Here is an 18,923-nt window from a genome sequence, read left to right on the forward strand (position 1 = left end):
GCTATAACATCTTATTTCCATTATGTGTCAGATCAAGATAACTTTACCCACTGTAGCAACGTTCCTGACTACTGATTAAACAGTATACCCAAAGAGGATTTCAAATCAACTAAGAATTCTAAAGTCCGATGGTGATTCACTTAATTCAGTTATATCAGGTTCCGTAAACAGCAAAAGGTTGAAGATAATCCTTCTAGAAATTGAGCAGTGAGGCTAGCTCATTTCTGCATTTATCCATTCACTATATATCAAGTTTCTTATGCATTGTGCACTGGGATAAATATTAGCATGCAAAGATGAAAATGACACGTCCCTTGTCTTTTAGAACTTACAGTGCTCTATGAGGGAGCCCTGTTGGCATAGGGGTACTCATTGGGCTGTTAACCACAAGGTCAACAGTTCAAAACCACCAGACTCTCCACAAGAGAAAGATGAGACTTTCTACTGCTGTAAAGATTTATAGTCTTGGAAACACGATGAGGCAGGTCTACCGTGCCCCACAGGATCGCTGTGCGTCAGAATTGACTTGATGGCAGTGAGTGTTTTGAGTGGTCTTTGATAGAGTTATGGAACCACAGAAGAAAAACTAACAAAGGAGGAGGTTTTCACAGGTAAGGAGGGTTTTCAAGAAGGAAATAGGAAGCAGTCAGAAAGAAGGCTCTGTGAAAGGCTTGGTATATCTGGGCAATCAAGAGCCTACCTTGTGCTACAACAGCTGGGCATGGGAAGAAAATGCCAGAGCAGGAAATGGAAAGATAAACTGGGGTCAAATATGGAAGGGAGGTGTATTTCTTCGGATGAAACTGACACTTAATCTTACAGACAAGGGAACTGCTGAAAGGGCAATGATCAGTCAAGAGAGTCTATTGTTTGTAGGCTAGATTAGAAGAGACAAACTGAGGACAGGGCTGCTATTGCAGCCTCGGGATGACTCAGGATGGTGTCGACTTGAACTATGTGGTAGTAAAAATGAGGAGAAAGAGACATTAAAGATAGATTCATAAAGATTTTGTGGCAAGCTGAGTATAGAGCGTGGTTCTGTGGTTTCTGATTTGGTAGTCTGGGTGGATAGCGTGGGAAACAGAGTGAAACAAAGTACTGGGGAGAGGATAAGTGATGATTGAGGCATGCTTTATTTGAGATGCTTGATGAGAGGGTGTAGGGGATCAAAAATGTTTAGCAAGTTATCAGAAATACAGACATGAAGTTCAGGACAGTGTTGAAGGGCAGAGTCCTCAGGACTCAGGGACATGGTGGGTGATACCAGAAGATTCAAAGGGCGGATGTGAAAAATAAAAGGAGAATGGAGTCTGGGACATGGTGATGCTTATATTGATTGTTGACAGGTAATTCCTATGTACCCAATGTACACCAGACAGAAACACCACCCAGTCCTGTGCCACCCTCACCATTGTTCTTAGGTGTGAGCCCATTGTTGCAGCCACTGGATGCATCCAGCTTGTCGAGGGTCTCCTTCTTTTCCACTGCTCTTCTACTTTTCCAAGCATGGTGCCCCTTTCCAGGGGATGGTCCCTCCTGATAAGAGGAAGTCTCGCCATCCTTGCCTCTGAGGAGCATCCTGGCTGTCCTTGTTCCAATGCAGATTTCTTTGTTCTTTGGGCAGCCCATGGCATATAGCTAAGCAGGGCTCATATTTTGAGGAGGAGAAAGGTAGGAAGTAAAAGGATCCAGCAAAGGAGATCAAAAAGGAGTCCTCAAAGGCAGGAAGTGAATACAACAAGAGAGTTTTAAGAGCATTTTAAGAAAGGTGTGGCCGGTGGTGACAATAAAAATTTAGAAGTCTGAGGTCATGAGAAGGTTATCGTTGAGCAGAGGCTATTTCAGTGAGGGAGCAAAGTCCTGTTCAAAGGGGCAGCCAATGGGGTGGGGTGGTGTCTAATGCACAGGGGCGGGAGCGGGGAGGTGCATCGCCCCAGAGAGAAAAAAGAAGAGAAAGTGGAGATCATTTGGGAACAGCCAGAGTAAACTTGCCCACAGGGTCTTATATTTGCCTGTGGTCTATATTTTCTCTATAAAATAGGAGGTAATATCATTTAGAGGAGTGGCTCTCGACCCCTTTGGGGTCACTAAGACCATCGGAAAACACATATTTCCAATGGGCTTAGGAACCTAGACACCTCTCTTCTCTCCGCCCACATATGAGTACCCTGCGTGAAGACTGTTACCCATGCTACATCATGCCTCAAGACAAAATTTCATTTATTTTTAATTTGAAATAAATATTTCACAATATAGAATTACATATTGTTTTTATGATTAATCACTGCTTTCATTATGTTCAATTTGTCACAATGAAAATATATCCTGCATCAGGTATTTACATTACAATTCATAACAGTAGCAAAATGAGTTATGAAGTAGCAACAAAAATAATTTGATGGTTGGGGGTCACCACCACATGAGCAACTAACTGTATTAAAGGGTGACGGCATTAGGAAGGTTGAGAACCACTGATTTGGAGAAAAGATGGAGGCAGGAGATGAGAAGGAAGTTTCAGATAGATCTTTCAAGAGAGAAAAGGAGGTAATCAAAAGTAGTTTAGACACTAACTCCATGTTTTTAAAATATTTGTTAAGACTTTTTCTCTGGGGAGGTGCCATCTGTAGGCATCCCGGTGTTACAAGAGTCTTGCTCATGCTCAGATTGATGACATTAGCAGAGGAAACTCACCGACACGTCCCTTGTGTCTCTGTATTTTCTCTTCCAGTCAGGACAAGATGGGTCATCCCAGCGGCCTACACCCACCCGCATTCCCATGTCAAAAGGTATGAAAGCAGGGAAGCCAGTCCTGGCAGCCCCGGGAGCAGGAGATCTGACCAAATGCGAGCCTCGTGCTGAGACTCAGTCTAGGAAAATAGAGCTGAAGAAATCCGCAGCTGGCCGCGCGACCTCTCTTGGAGGGGGGAAGGGCTGAGGGCAGTGGCTCAGGGGGTATGTTGTGCCCATGCTACTGCTGCTGTGAAGTGAACTGTCGTCCGTTAGTGCCGACTCTTTACATACACTAATTTAAGGTTTCAATCGCTCGCTTCAAAAAATAACCAACTAATAGCCATGTGTCTTTTCTAATTTGCGCATTTGTTTTGATGCTAGGGAATAGAACTAATAACCAAAAATATTGTTTTGCAGTGTGGTGCTTAAGGGTGCTGGGCATAAGGCAGGACTTGGCTTCTAGTCCAAGTTTTGCTTCTACAGATGCATCAGTTAACCCAGCTGAGCCTCAATTTCTTCATCACTAAAACGCTGGGTCACAAGATCCCCATGGCTGGCTCCCATGTTTCCTAAATGTAATCCAAATTTAAAAACCTGGTTCCACAATCCTTTTTTCTGTTTTTTTGCTGTTGTTCAAAAATGTTTATGAAACAGGAATTAGTTTAACAGCTGTCATCTGCCTCTATCAAATCCTGAATCCCCTCATGTGCCGGTAATAACCCCCCACAACCATTTCAAGGTTATCACAGGACTTCAAAAGAGATGCAAAACCAAAATCCTCTAAGACGATTTCAGGAAATAAGTTGAATGTGAAATAAAATGGAAATGAAACATGAAATCCTGAAAACAGAGTTCTACTTATTTGTGTGTGTGTGTGTTATAGAGATTTTGGTCACCTCCAAAAGATTCCCAGTTTCATAGATAATAATTTTAGAACTATTAACGTCAGACTCACACTCTATTCAAGTGTGCAATTGATTTAAATTCGGAGCAGTTTGAATAGAGCTGCCAAATAGTCCTTCTCAGTTCAACAGAGATGATAATGGATAGAAAATAGCAGAGAGTAAATTCTCATACAGTAATGCCAAGAGAAAACTGACATCATAGATAGCTTAATGGAATTCAAATCTTTCCTTCACTCAAGGGTGGACTTGGCTCATGATTTGGTGTGTGTGTATGATAAAGAAGTGATTTATTATTCCTGTCAGTTTTCCTTGTGTTTATATCGTTTCTATTAATTTTAAGCATGTTTTTCTAATAAGCATGAAACGAAATAAATGAAAACTCCCATGTGTCTTTTAAGGCGATTAACCACATTATAGTGAAAATTGTGCTTCTGAGGGAAAAAAAACAAAACCCACACATGAGCTGAAGGCTATTAACCTGCAGCATAGCATACCAAGGTCTCATGTCAGCAGCATCTTTGTCCAGTTTGTCAGACTATTGGGTGACTCTTACAAAACATGATAACTACAAAGTTATAGCTTTTTCCTTCACCATTTCTGAATTGTGAGTTCCAACATTATTTGCCGAGTCTCTGCTCTTGATACGTGTGAAAGGGCAGACGAGTGTTTATCATCTTGCTTAATCGATGAGAAGCCCGTCCCTAAGTTCTTTTCCACACCTGATGCCCTAGTCCGTTCAGAACGTGGACCTGGGCTGTCATGGTGGGAGCCTCGCCTCACAGGATTTGCACTCACTTCAACCAGGTCTCTGTTAATGTTGAGCAACCATAGTGAAGGTATGGCAGCATAATAAAATTTCAAAGAAGATCGAGGGTGAGAAAGAAACCAAGAAAATAGACTGCTTATGCTCAGATTTTGTACAGATTTAAACGAGAGATGTTGTGATTTAGAAAACTGACTTGTATTTGCTTAAAATGGGGCAGGGAGCGGGGGATCTCTTTGGCAAAGTGGACAATCAAAAAAAGGCCACTCGAGTGTTGAGTGCTGCTGCACCATAACAGACCGAGTGTCCTTGAGCAGAGAAGGGAGCCAACAAACCCATCTTCCCTTCCTTTCTACTTTACCTAACGTTCGCCGGTGACTTGTACCATATAATCGTCCTACTATCTGCTGTTTTTCTCTTACCTGCCCACGCCATGCTGACTCGGTTTCCTCATGTCAGCCCGTAGCCTCCGCAGGAAGAGTGCACCAGACGAACATAACAGTGCGTGAACAGGATGTTTCTGCATCAGCATCTTGGAATAGAGCCACCTATAGAGGAAACCTGGCAGGACACCACATTCACCTTTTAGAAATGATTAAGAGCAACCACCATGACCATTTTTTCTTTGTAATTTTAGAACTCACTCTACACATACACAGATTAGATAAATAAGCTTTAACCCACCTATTAGAAATGAAAGCCCCTGGGGATAGAAGGTGGAGGGCTGAATGCACTCTAACTAATGACAGCTTCCATTTCTGATGTGTTGTTTTAAAACTGGTTTATTGGCATACAATTCACATATCATAGAATTCACTAGTTCTATCACATCAAGAAGAGTTGTACAATCATCACCACAATCAGTTTTAGAACATTGTCTTCATTCTTGTACTCATCATTATTAGCTCTCCATTTCCTGCCAGCTTTCCCTGCCATCCCCCCAAGGATCCATTGACCCAGTTTTTAAGATGCAAGTTTTTTGTGCTTTTTAAGGACTGGATGTGATTAAAAAAGGCTAGTCTTTCCCTGTCCTGAAAAATCAAAGGAGTCTTACTAGAACTGCTATGGACAGGCGTTGCTCAAGTCCCACTCTGAAAAGAAACCCTAGAAGAAGTGTCATTTCTATAGACAGCAACATGCTCCCTGGGGGCCAGCGGGACACTTAGAGAGGCTGTGGTCTCCCTCCTGGGAATAATTGTAATGCATTGGCTGTTCCCCAACCAGATCAAGTTCAGTGTCTTCTTCTTGCCTTCCAGAGTCTCATCATTGCTTGTCTCCTTTTTCTCTGCTGTTGCTTCTTTTTGACTTTGCTACTTCCACCAAACCAAACTCACTGATATTCACTCGATGCCCACTCACAGAGGTCCTATATGACAGGATGAAATTGCTCCTATGAATTTCTGAGACTATAGTTCTATGGACGTAGAAAGCCTCATCTTTCTCCTGAGGAGCGAGCTGCTGGTAGTTTCAAATGCCCTGGGTTGCTGACCTTGTAGTTAGCACCCACTACACCACAATCTGTTATCCAATAACACATATACATAGTTAAAATATTAGCCAGGGCTACAAGACATATGGATATACTTGCTCCGTACCTCACTACCCTCAGCCTTCAGTTTTGCTCCCTGAGGGGGAAAATTACAGTTCTCAGCTATTTCTTCTGGTATTTATCTCCATATTTACAAATGCCCATGCTGCTACTTTTTTGGGGTATAAGTTTTAAATATAATCTTTTGTCTCATTATTATTTTGATGGTTGAGGATTTAATTCTCTCACATGCCCCCTCCCTCCCCATATCCGGACCCTACAATATGGTTACACCACAACAGTTTTGATAAATCTGTCGTCAGCACTTAGGTAATACTCAAGCCCCAATTTTAAGTCATAGCAGCCCAATCTTCTGGAAAGAGAAAACCTCATCTTTCTCCCTTAGAGCTATTTGGTGAACTTGAACTGTCGACCTTGAGGTTAGAGTCTAATGCTTACCTGACAGCACCTCCAGGGCTTCCAGGTTTACAGTGATGGAATGTATATACTGTTCCCTGCTGAACTAAGCGGTATAATATGGTTATGTTTCTTATTACCACTTCCTTTTTCCAAAGAACTATATTATTTTTTCATTTGCTTGATACTTCCTGTACTTGTCATTTTCATTCTTTCTTTTTTTAAATGCTCCAAGAGATCTGCCAAACACCTATCAATAATATTTACAAACACTTAAATGCATCTGTTGAATACTTTTCCCTGGAAGCCTTCCTAATTTAGTCCTCCTTTTCCTGACTCGCCAGGGGCTGCTTATCCTGCAGGCCTGCTGCCCAGCTGCTGTCCTCTTGTCCTTTTGCCTCTACAAGCCCCACCTCCCCAGTATTTCTGATCTTCGGCTTTTGTTCAGCTACTGAATATCCACCTCTCGATTTCTTGATCTCTCTCATATATCCAATAAAAAGCTACATCTTTTAGAGAGAAAACCTTCTGTTGCTTTCCTGGGACAGACTGACTACCTGCATTCTGGAAACATGTCAGGAGAGCGGGGAGGAGACTCACAACTGCATTTGGAAACTCTTTTATTCCCCGGCCTTCCCTTTACATCTCATGCGACCCTTCTGGTGTCTGGGTCGAGACCTTCTCTGAGGTCGTTTTTTCCTGAAAATAAATCTCTAGCTTCCTGTAAGGATGAAGAGAGGAGTACTAGTGGTCAATGGGTTAAGCATGGCACTGTTTACCATAAGGTCAGGGGTTCAAACCCATTAGCCATTCTGAGGGAGAAAGATTATGTTGCCTATTCCTATTTAACACCCCCCCCCAAAAAAAAACACACACACCCAGTTTTCTTCCTGTAGGAACACAATGAATTGGAATTGACTCATCACTAGTGAGTTTGTTTTGTTTTTCAAATAAAGCTGAGGCTGGAGCATAGTTGTGCTCTTCTCTCTGTGTCCATCTCTGTCTCCTTTGGTTTCCCTCTGTCTGCCTCTCTAACTGCTCCTCCTCAGTCTCCCGTGCCAGCTCTCTAGTGCACGCAGACCAGTCTAAGGACTGACGTGCCCAGGTCTCTGTTGAGAGCCAGGCTCCTACTCTGCATGCCCACTGTGGCTGTTTTCTGTGACTCCTGGGGCTTCAAGTGACCCTCGTGTGCTGATGGCTCCCAGCCTTCGATTTCTGACGCCACGCCCAAATGCACTGCTTCTTCCCAACGCAGCTGGCTTGGAAGCTGGTCTTAAACCTGCCCGGCACCCTCTCAGGTCACTCCTTTTATTACGCTCATCTCTGCATGGGTACCCTCATCTCCCTAGTCACCCAAGCTAGAAATCAAAGTCATGTTGGCTGCTTCCTTCTCCCTCAACCGCCATGTAGATTCAGCAGGACACACATTCTAACATCCTAACTTCGCAGGGACAGTTCTACCATGGCCTACAGGGTGACTGTGAGTTGGAATCCACTTGATGACAATGTGTTTGGTTGGGTTAACATTTCTAATGGCTGACCCCAACTTTCTGTTCACACCCCTCACCAGCTCCACACAGTGCCTGAGTTGCTGTTTTAATTACCTCTCATTTGGATCACTCTGATATTCTTCCCATCTGATTTCAGACTTCCAATGTCAAAACTCCCTGACTCATTCTTCACTCTGTTTTCCAAATTGAAAATAAGTATATCAGTGTTTTATCTAAAAATCCCAAGGCTCTTCATGACCTACAGCATAGAGCCACCCCTTGGAATGGCGCCCAAGGCTGTGTACCGTTCTCTCTAATGCTCTAATTCTTTGAGTTCCTTTCCTTTGCCATGTCTTGCACTCCAGACTTAACGGATTGCCTGCATTATCACATGATCCTTAATTTGCTCAAGTTATGTCTTCTGCCGGGATTGGCCTTTCTTTTCTTTTTCGTTCTGGTGATTGTGTTTTTCCCTGCTTCAAATCTCTTTGAAAATCATCGCCAACTCTAGGAAGCCAAACCATTACTTTAGAATCCATGTTGGGGTTTATATAAGAAGCTTGACATTCTGGAGAGAAATCCAGCCAGAGCTGAAGGACAGCAGCAAGGTGTGGAAGAAAGAGTGTCCTAATCATTTTATTGGGAGCTCTTGCAGATATTATAACAACCCATAATTCAGTTAGATCAAGCATAGTTGTACAATTGCTGCTACCATCATTTTCAAAATATTTTCTTTCTTCTTGAACTCTTTTATATCAGCTCCACTTTACTCCTTCCCCCACCCACCCTACCTCCCATGAGCCCTTACTATTATTATTATTAGAAAGAGATGTTCTTGTTTTTCCCCCTTTTCTGCAATCCAAAATTGTGAGAAAGCCACAGAGGCAAACTGACAAATCATGTAGGCAAAGAGATGATAGAACTGGAAGACATTCAGGTACTGCTATTTTGGATAGTGTAAGTTACTTCTATTTCTCTCCAAAGGCAGGTAATACATGCAAAACAGCCAAGAGTTCCGGCCTGGGTAGTCCGGTCCTCTACAGCCATTGCACATGTGAAAACTAAGGGCGTCTGAGAGCTTTCTGGGAGACATCAACATATGTGAATGAATCACAAACAGCCCTGTCTTAATACTCTTTGACTTTCTTATTGTCATGAAGGATATTTCAAGAAGAGAAAGCTACAGAGGATTTGTTGTGAATTTCACATTCATGAAGGACCATCTAAAGTACAGAATAGCCCACTGTCACTACATCAATTCTGCCTCATAGTGATCCTATTCAGGGTTTCCATGATCACAGGTTTCATGGGAGCAGACAGCCTCAACTTTCTCTCAAGGAGTGGCTAGTGGGTTTTAAGTGCCAACCTTGGTTTAGCAGCCTAATGTCCAACCCACAGCATCACCAGGGCTTCTTAAAGTAAGACAAGGAGGGTCGCATTTTATAAGCACAAACATTTTTTTAAATTAGAATTTAGATTTAGGATAGATCTCAAGATGTGCACCCAGAGAAAAGAGATTGCTGGGGCAAAAAATGGAGCAATAGTCTCCTCTGCTACCAAAAGGTTATGTAATGTTTGGTAAGTCCCCTTACCTTGGCTTCTGGTTTAGGATTTAGTGATAATCTGGTATGCTTTGGATATTCTTCCTCATAGCCATAATACATTACACTTTGTTTAGCTAAAAGCTTAAAAGAGATTACTACAATGTATTTTAAAAAGAACCAATGATTAATTGCTTATGTGATAAAGCATTTTCGATATCTCTACTTGTGCTAATGATATGTGTGTATGATGACTAGAATTGCCAAACCACAGAGCTCATTAGAACTGGACCAGGCCTTAAAGATCAAAAAGAGAATTATCTATATTGTTAAAGATAAAGACCCAAACAAAACCAGAAAAGTCTTGAGCTTAGAGATGTATAATCATTTTATAAAATGATGGCTCCAAACTAAACTCTTTGCCATTGAGTCAATGCCAACTCATAGCGACCTCTTTTAGGACAGGGTAGAACTGCCCCTGTAAGTTTCCGAGACTGTAACTGTTTATGAGAGTAGAAAGCCCCGTCTTTCTCCCAACAAGCAGCTGGCAGTTTTGAACTGCTGGCCTTGTAGGTAGCAGCCCAATGCATAACCTCTACGCTATATGGGCTCATATTAATGATGAAGCTAGGATCAAACTCAGGTCTTAAGTCTTTTCAAGTTCTACACTAATTCACAGAAGAAAACTACTTCAAGCAAAGTGTGTATTCAAACATAGATTAAAACACTCATACTCATTGAATCAAACTAATATTTCCAAAGAATTTTGAGATACTGAGATATTTACATAGAAACTATTTGTGTAAAAATTCTTAAGCAGTGCTTTGGTGAATATTATTATCCTATAATGACCTCAATTTTCACACCTTCTTTTCCTTGTCACCAGAGGAAGCCAAAAAGTATGGTCAGTAATGTTCCAGAGTATACATGCATGGGTTTATTCCAAAATGTTTAAATATGTGCCTGCAACCAGTGGATAGCCTCAAACAAGTTCTCTCAGTGATACACTGCCTTCGTCTTGTTGGGGTACTTTTACCAAAAAGGTCCAATAAAGACAGTGGTTTCTGAGGGAGATTGGTTGCCAGTTAAATTCAAGGTAGAGAGGTAGCTTAGCTCAGAAGGTTTGGGAGATATTGGGGGGGGGGGTGTGAGTCTAAAGAAGTAATCTTAAGAGGTTTGGTTTTGTTTTCCAAAGAACATAAGACAAACGTGGGGGCTTGTTCTAAAAACAAGTTTTAAGAAAATTGAAGATTGCCCTGAGGAGAAGTTCAGGAAAACTGCCCCAAGGGATTTATTTTCCATCTCGTCAAAGCACCTGCTCATTTCTCAAGTATCCAAAGGGTTGTCCTGTGAGAGTTTCATTGGGCAGCTTACTCTCTCTACCTGATCACCCTCATCTTGCCCCTTCAGACTTTTTTGTTCCTCAAACCCAAATGACATTGAAGAAGACCAGGATCTGAGGCTCTTTAGGACTCCCAACCTGCCCTGTAGATGTCGATCGAAGAGTGCAGAAGTCGCCAGGGAAGGACTGGCGATAGAAGAGAGCGCCCAGCCTTCAGAAGTGTTTAGACCTAGATGGAGGGTGTGCTGCCCAACGATAGCTCCACGTGTTGCTCTTGTTGTTTAATAAAGGTGTCAGTGAATTCATAAGAATACTTTCCGATGTACTCTCATATTTTGTCACCAGCCATCGACTTAGATCAACCTTGGCGTGTGTTCAAAACAGTAAGAACCTGCGCATAGTCAGCTCAAATATTTACCTATTTTCCATGATTCATAATTAACATATATTTTAATTTTGCTTGTATCTGTGTAATAAAAATATAGCATTCAACCCTTTGAACTCGAGTTGATGTGACTCACAGCGAGCCTATAGTATAGGACAAAGTGGAACTGCTGCATATGGTTTTCAGAGCTGCCGACGTTATCAGAGCACCACACCAGCCTTTCCTCCCCCAGAAGAGCTGGTGAACGTTGCCCTTTGGGGTAGCTGAGAGCTGAGCCACTTCACCACCCGGGTTCCAGATAAGGATTGACTTGTCTAATGCAGAAAGTCTGAGTCATAACTGTGATAGCAGTACAGAGTGAATTAACCAATCAGTTTGGTATGCACCGGTTTATAGGAAGTGAGGTAAGCACAGACTTAATTGTGCTTACTTACTAATCTGTAATGGAGCCCCCACCTCCAATCCCCAAGTGAAATTGTTCACTACAGACTGTAAGCATAATTAAGTCCAAGGGGATGTTGCTTATTGAGTAATCCGCCCCTGGCCAGTAACTACCGTGACTGTCAAGGGGTGAGCTGAGATGATGGTGGACTGGGAAATGTTTTGGAAGGAAGCAAATTAACTACAGTATTAGGTGATTGAGAAATCCCAAGAGAGTTTATATCATCTGGTTCAGAAGTTTCCTGGAGCAAATGACAGAGCTGATTAACGGAAGTATTTTTAATTAACTGAGCCAAATCCCAAAGAAGAAATGCAAGTCCATGCCAACAGAGGAAGTGTATTACACTTCCTATTTAAAACAGATGTTTTATCAGACTTCTGATTAGTTTCTGAATGTGATAATACCAGGACTGAACTTTGAAGCAGTTTATGAAAACCTTAAAAATAACAATAGGTATTCCTACTTCTAAGAGGTGTATAGAACACAGGACATTTTTTAAGGTGGAGGAATTATCCTGAAAGTAGCAAAGTTCAAAGCTGGGGTTTGATAGCTGGTCGAGGGAAGCACCATGCTCCCTGAAGATGACACCGTGCTGCCCAAGCAGAGGACCACAGAGCGTGGCATGACTTGGGATTCAAGGCTATGTTGGATGCAGGCTATAAGCTATCCAAACTGATGCCAAATTTAACAGGATGTGCTTTCTATAACATGGAGTGCCGTCTCCCTTGGATGAATCAGCCTTCTCTTGCTAAGGCACAATCCTGTTGTCAATTGAACTTCTGCTAGGGTTTATTTTTGATGTGTGAACTTAGAGGCTAGTGGTGAGACCAAAATGATTTGGTCTTATTTATGAGAGCAGATTTTTACAATTAAAAGCTCAAGTGTTTTCTTGCAAAGAGTGTAGCAGAGTATAAACATATGCATTGCTTGGGAGGGAAGCTTTGCTTTCCAGGGAGTACATGTTTCCCACTCTTCAGCCCAGGAGCTCTCCTGAGAGGAGTCAGAATTCTAACTTACTGCCAGGCTGCCCCACTTTAACACTCAGGAGAATCCCCCCAAACTTTCTCCCTGAATCCCATCTGGTGTACATAATGTTGAATTCCAAGTCATCTGCCTGGCCAGTCCTTCTGAAACAACATCCAAGGATGAGGCATAGTTAGCGAGGTCAGAAATGAAGTCAAGTATGAGTATAATTAGGAATTGATAATATATGGAACTTCCTTTCCATGGAAATTATCTAACAGCTAGTAAATAATGAATTCATGAGCTACGCCATTGCACGATAATGTCATTATAACAAATAATGTTATTAATGCGTTGCCTAAAATTTCTTAACAAAGTACCAAGATAATATTTGAGAGAACCATATAGAGAAAAATGTCTCTAAATGTATTTGGTAGACGATTAGTGCCCCCAATACACAGAAATCCATTTTTCCAGTGTTTATACACATATTCTAACCAAAATGTAATAGTTGCAAAGCCACAAGCCACTATGTGAGAGAAAGACGTGGTAGTCTGCTTCGAAAAAGATTTTTAGCTTTCAGGACCCTTTAAGATAGTATACTCTGTCTTACAGGATTGCCTTCAGTATGGGTTAGATTTCAACTTATAAAACAAACAAACAAACACCCTCAGTACAGGATCAAGAAGTAATATTATGATTAAACAGTTGCCAAGGATTTCATTTTTCTCCGATCCACAACAAACACCCATGGAAACAATAATTAAGGAATCAAATGGCCTGTGGTACATAATCTCCTGTCAACTTGAGGGTAGTATGAGTGAAGGGGCAGAGTCTAGCTTGTCAATCAGGTCATAGCCAATGATATCTGTGTGGATATGACCTTGGGGATTCTGTGAGCTTCCTCTCTCCTGACTCTGCCATCAGAAGAGGCTGGCCTCTCTCTCTCTCTCTGCTATACCTTCTTGTTGACAAGCCACATGGAGCCACACTGATGACAGCCAGAGCCCTGGAAATACTTCTACGGTACAATATTGGACCCACAGGACTTCCCACCCACGGGCCTTGATCTTCCTGCATTCAGCATCATTGCATGTGCTGTGTGAATCTGAAGAGGAATTATGGGCTAATATTGGATTTATGGCCTTATATCAAACTTATGGCCTTGATCTGGACTGGGATGGGATGCTTTATTAATGCATTATTACTTTTTGATATAAAGTTATCTCTTACACAAGAGTGTCAATGAATTTAGTTCTCTAGTCAACCTGGTCTAACACATGGACTTATTGCATTGGGCAAATCTGCTGCACAAGAAGACTTCTTTAAAATGTTCAAGAGCAAAGATTTTACTTTAAGGACTAAAATGTGTCTGACCAAAGCCATGGCATTTTCATTTGTCTCATATGCATAAAAAGCTGAACAATAAATAAGGAAGATGGGAAAGAGTCGCTGCACTTGAATTATGGTGTTGGCAAGGAGAACGCAAAGTACCAAAAGAACAAACAAATCTGTCTTGTAAGAAATACAGCAAACAGCCCTTAGAAGCAAAGACGCTGAGGCCTTTTCTTATTTATGTGGACATGTGAGCAGCCGGGACCAGTCCGTGGAGGAGGACTTCATGCTTGGGGGAGGGTTAGTGAAAAAGAGGAAGACCCTCAGTGAGATGACTGACTACTGATTCCAACGATGGACTGAAAAACAACAATGATTGTGAGGTGGCACAGGACCGAGCAACATTACTTCTGTTGTACATCAGGTCACTATGAGTCAGAATCCACTTGACTGTAGTGGCCTATACATGGATTAATATTTAGGGTTTATTTATTTTTCTACCAGTTAGAAAAAAGCAAATTATATTCGAAGATATCTGAATATCAGAGCATCCCAAATTTCAGTACTTTCCTATTTTGACTATGCCACTGAAGATGGTGCGACATGGGGTCAACATGAGTTAGAATCTGCTCTATGTCAACTGATTGGGTTTTTTGTTCATCTTAGGAGAGATGGTAATGAACTACAGCCTTTGGTCCAACTTGCTTGTTAAATACCCTAAAAATGACTGATGTCAGGAAAATAGTATCTATAAAAAGAAAATTTATGACAGAATTATACCTGATTTTACCAAGGCCACATTACAGCTTCCAAATGACCTATATATGGGTCTTATTCTGTGGTAAAATTAAAGGCAGTAGTAGTAGCTTGAGTGAAATTTGCTCACTAACTTTATAACTTCAATGCAATTTATAACATTTTTCTATATCAGTTTATAAGAAGATAGGACAAGTGCTGCGAATGCTAACACATTTTGCGGGGTGAAAGGGGTGAGGCGGGTGGGATTCTACCACCTTTTTTCTTTTTTCCATAGATCATGAGATTCATCCCCAAAGCATTATTTTGTTGCTATTGTTGGCAATTGTGGTGCTCACATGCATCATCAGATTGTTTTGTTGTGTGGCAAGCAACCAAAAAAATTTAGTATCTTAAGATAGTATTTTTCATTTCTCACAATCTTGTGTAAGGTCTAGTTCAGCTGGGATTTGGGGAAAATGGATAATATTCAAACATATTTAATACATTTATTTAGTAACTTTTAACTAATAAATCCAGTAGCATATAGATATTAACTCACTATTTCTAAAGATAAGATGAATTATGTTCCTATATACATAACACAATGTAGCCTGAATTATAATCTTTCAAAATCACATACAAAATACTAAGCACCATCTTTTATTATTAAAGTTGAATTCATATAAAATAAACTACTGAAACTTAAGATAATCTGATTTAAAGGACACCATTCATGGGTTCCCAATTTGTTCATTTAAACATAATAACAAAATGTGCTGGTTCACTCACACCTGCTTTCTTCTGCAGTATGAACCGTTTACCATATGCATTTTCACCAAATAATGATTTGAAGGAAGAAACAGATGCGAAAATCTGTTAATTTTTGGACTTAGAATGTGTGAAGTATGACTCTCATAAAATTGAAAATAATCAGAAATGAAATCAACGCATAAAGATAATCCTAGGAATTATTGAGTTTAAATAAGCCAATATTGCTCATTTTGAATCAGAGATCATCATTTTAGTATTCCAACAATGACACAATCAAGAGGAAAATGGTGTTGCATTCATCGTCAAAATGGGCATTGCAAAATCAATCTTAAAGTACAACGCTGTCTGTGATAGGATATTTATCTGCCTTCAAGAACATCCAATCAATGCAACCATTATTCAAATTTACGCACCAACCACAAAATGAAGGAATTGAAGAATTCTCCTAATGACTTCAGTCAGAAATTGATCAAACATGCAATCAAGATGCATTGGTAATTATTGGCTATTGAAATGCAAAAGTTGGTAACAAAGAGGAAGGAACAGTGGTTGGAAAATATGGATTTACTGATAGAAACGAAGCTGGAAGTACTATAGAATTTTGCAAAACCAATGACTTGTTCATAGCAAATATCTGTTATCAACAACCAAAGGCAACTATACACACGGATTTTCCCAGATGGAATACAAAGAAATCAAATTGGCTTCATCTGTGGGAAGAGCCAATGGAGAAGCCCAATATCAGCAGCTAAAACCAGGCCAGGGGCTGACTGTGGAACGGACCATGCATTGCTCGTATGCACTCAGAAAATGAAAACTCACTGCCGTGGAGTCGGTGCAGTCTCCTAGTGACCCAACAGGACTGGGTATAACTGCCCCTCTTTGAGTTTCCGAGGCTGTGACCCTCTGCGGGAGTAGAAAGCCCCAGCTTTCTCCCAAGGAGTGGCTGGTGGTTTTGAACTGCCAACCTTGAAGATTATAGCCCAACGCATAACCCCTATCTCACTAGGGCTCCTTGCTCATATGTAAGTTCAGTGTAAAGCTGAAGAAAATTAAAATAGGTCCATCAGAATCAAAATACCACCTTCAGTCTATGCCACCCAAATTTTGGTAACATCTTAAGGAAAGATTTGACACATTGAACAGTAATGTAGAAGACATCAAGAGCATCATTCCTGAAGAAATCAAAGGTCATTTAAAAAGACAATTAAGAAAGAAAAGACAAAGTTGATGTCAGAAGAGACTCTGAAATTTGTTCTTAATCCTAGAGTAGCCAAAGCAAATGGAAGAAATGATGAAGCCGAAGAGCAGAATCGAACATCCTTTTTTTTTAGAATAGAACATTTCAAAGGGCAGCTCTAGAATATAATGAAATGATCAAAGACCTCGAGTTAGAAAACCAAAAAGGAAGTGCATGTTCAGCATAGCTTAAACTGGAAGAACTCAAGAAAAAAATTCAAGCATCAAGTTGTAATACTGAACGATTTATTGAATGATTCCGGAAGCATCAAAAGAAGTGGAAAGTATACAGAGTTACTGCACCAAAAAGAACCAGTTAATATCCCAATATTTCAAGAGGCAGCAGATGAGCAAGATCCAAGGTGCTAAAGGAAGAAATTCAAGCTGCACTGAAGGCATTAGTCAAAACTAAAGCTCCAAGAATTTATAGAATACCAGTTAAAATGTTTCAACAAGCTGATGAAACCCTGGAAACACTCATCTATGCAAGGGAATTTGGAAGACAGCTGCTTGGCCAACTGACTGGAAGAGATCCATATTTGTACCCTTTCCAAAGAAAGGTGTTCCAACAAAATGCTCAAACTACAGAACGAAGGCATGGCTATTATATGCAAGTAAACTTTTACTGAAGATAATCCAATAATCATTGCAGCATACATTGACAGGGAGCTGCCAGAGGCTCAGGCCGGATCCAGAAAAGGATATGGAACAAGGGATACCAATGTTGAGGTCAGATTTATCTTGTTTGAGAGCAGAGAATACCAGAAAGATGTTTACTTGTGTTTCATTGATTATGCCAAGGCATTTGGCTATGTGGATCATAATAAACCATGGATAACCTTGAGAAGAATGGGGATTCCAGAACACTTCGTTATACTTATGCAGAACTTATACATGGATCAAGAGATAGTTGTGCAAACAAGGGAATGCTTCCTGGTTTAAAAATCAGGAAAGGTGTGTATCAGGGTTGTATCCTCTCACCATACTTACTCAATCTGTATGCTGAGCAAATAATCAGAGAAACTGGATTGTATGAAGAATGTAGCATCAGGATTGGAGGAAGGCTTATTAACAATCTGCATTATATAGACAATAGATACAGCATTGCTTGCTGAAAGCAAAGAGGACCTGAGGCACTTGCGGATGAAGATCAAGGATTGCAGTATGCATTATGACTCACTGCAAAGGAGACAAAATCCTTACAACTGGACCAATAACATCATGATAAATGGATAAATTGTTGAAGTTGTCCAAGAATTAGGACCCACAATCAATGCTCATAGAAGCAGCAGTCAAGAGATGAAAAGACATGTGTCATGAGGCAAACCTGCTGCACGAGACCTCAAGAATATTGAAAAGCAAAGCTATTGCTTTGAGGATTAAGATGTGCCTGGGCCAAGCCAGGGTTTTTCCAGTTGCCTCATAAGCATGTGGAAGTTGGACATTGAATAAGGAAGACCAAGGAATGGATGCATTTTGAATGGCGGTGCTGGAGAGGAATATTGAAAGTGTCATGGACCGCTGAAAAGAGAAATCAGTCTGCCTTGGAGGAAGTCTGACCAGAGTGCTTCTCTTAGAAGCAAGGCAAGCATGGCCAGACTTCAATCTTACATACTTCGGACATATTTTCAGGAGAGCCCCGTCCCTGGAGAAGGGCCTTGGAAAGGGCACCATGCTGGGTAACATAAAAGGGCAGGGAGAGAGAGGAAGACCCTCACAGTGATGGCTTGACACTGTGGCTGTAACAATGGGCTCGAGCATTTTGAGGGTGGTGCAGGGCAGGACAGTGCTTCGCTCTGTTGTGAATGGGATTGGTGTGGGTCAGAACCGGCTCGATGGCGCCAAACAACATTAGGGAAATTTGATAATTGTGACTTCTTTATATCCTTTGAAATCTACTAAAGAGACTTAAACAAAAAGAATTAAGCATGGTTAGTAGGAAATTGCATTTAATCTTAGAACCTGGCTTTTAACTACATTGCATTTTAATTTTATTTTGCTTGAAGAAGTTTGCATATTTCTAGGCACTAGAAGACTAAAGAAACTTTTCAAATGGAAAGAAATTTTCAGTGATAAAAGCAAGAGTAGTTTTTAAGAGTTTCTGTTGTAGCAAAAAGTTATGTGCCTTTAAGTTTCATAAAATCCTTGCATTTAAATATATTCCTTAGTATACGAAATTTATATATTTAACTTTGTTTTCCCATTTGTTAAAATTCAGGCAGAAAGGCCGAGGGAAGAAATGGGAATAGCTCCACCTAGTGGTCAGCAAGTGCTAGAGACAATGAAACTCAAGTAAGAAAGCTTTTTTTTTTTCTTTCTGACAAGGATAATGCA

The 18,923-nt window shown here is 40.8% G+C and overlaps 1 protein-coding gene across 3 annotated transcripts in view; it reads left to right on the top strand.

Annotated features, from left to right (window-relative positions):
• FILIP1 (filamin A interacting protein 1) overlaps positions 1-18,923 on the top strand; it is a 242,796-nt gene that overhangs the window by 217,582 nt on the left and 6,291 nt on the right. Inside the window, exons 6-7 of one of the 3 annotated variants that reach the window (XM_045294373.1) lie at positions 2,729-2,786; positions 18,808-18,881. In XM_045294373.1, coding sequence (XP_045150308.1) covers positions 2,729-2,786; positions 18,808-18,848 — 99 coding nt within the window. In that variant the 3' untranslated portion in view covers positions 18,849-18,881. Of the gene's footprint in view, positions 1-2,728; positions 3,569-18,807; positions 18,882-18,923 lie in introns of those variants that run through there. The other 2 variants (XM_004696301.2, XM_045294372.1) reach the window with 2 other exon arrangements.

Source organism: Echinops telfairi, unplaced genomic scaffold (assembly GCF_000313985.2).
Source record: "Echinops telfairi isolate 266 unplaced genomic scaffold, ASM31398v2 ScPeMD7_3533;HRSCAF=4204_0, whole genome shotgun sequence".
In the NCBI taxonomy this organism is placed as follows: domain Eukaryota; kingdom Metazoa; phylum Chordata; class Mammalia; order Afrosoricida; family Tenrecidae; genus Echinops; species Echinops telfairi.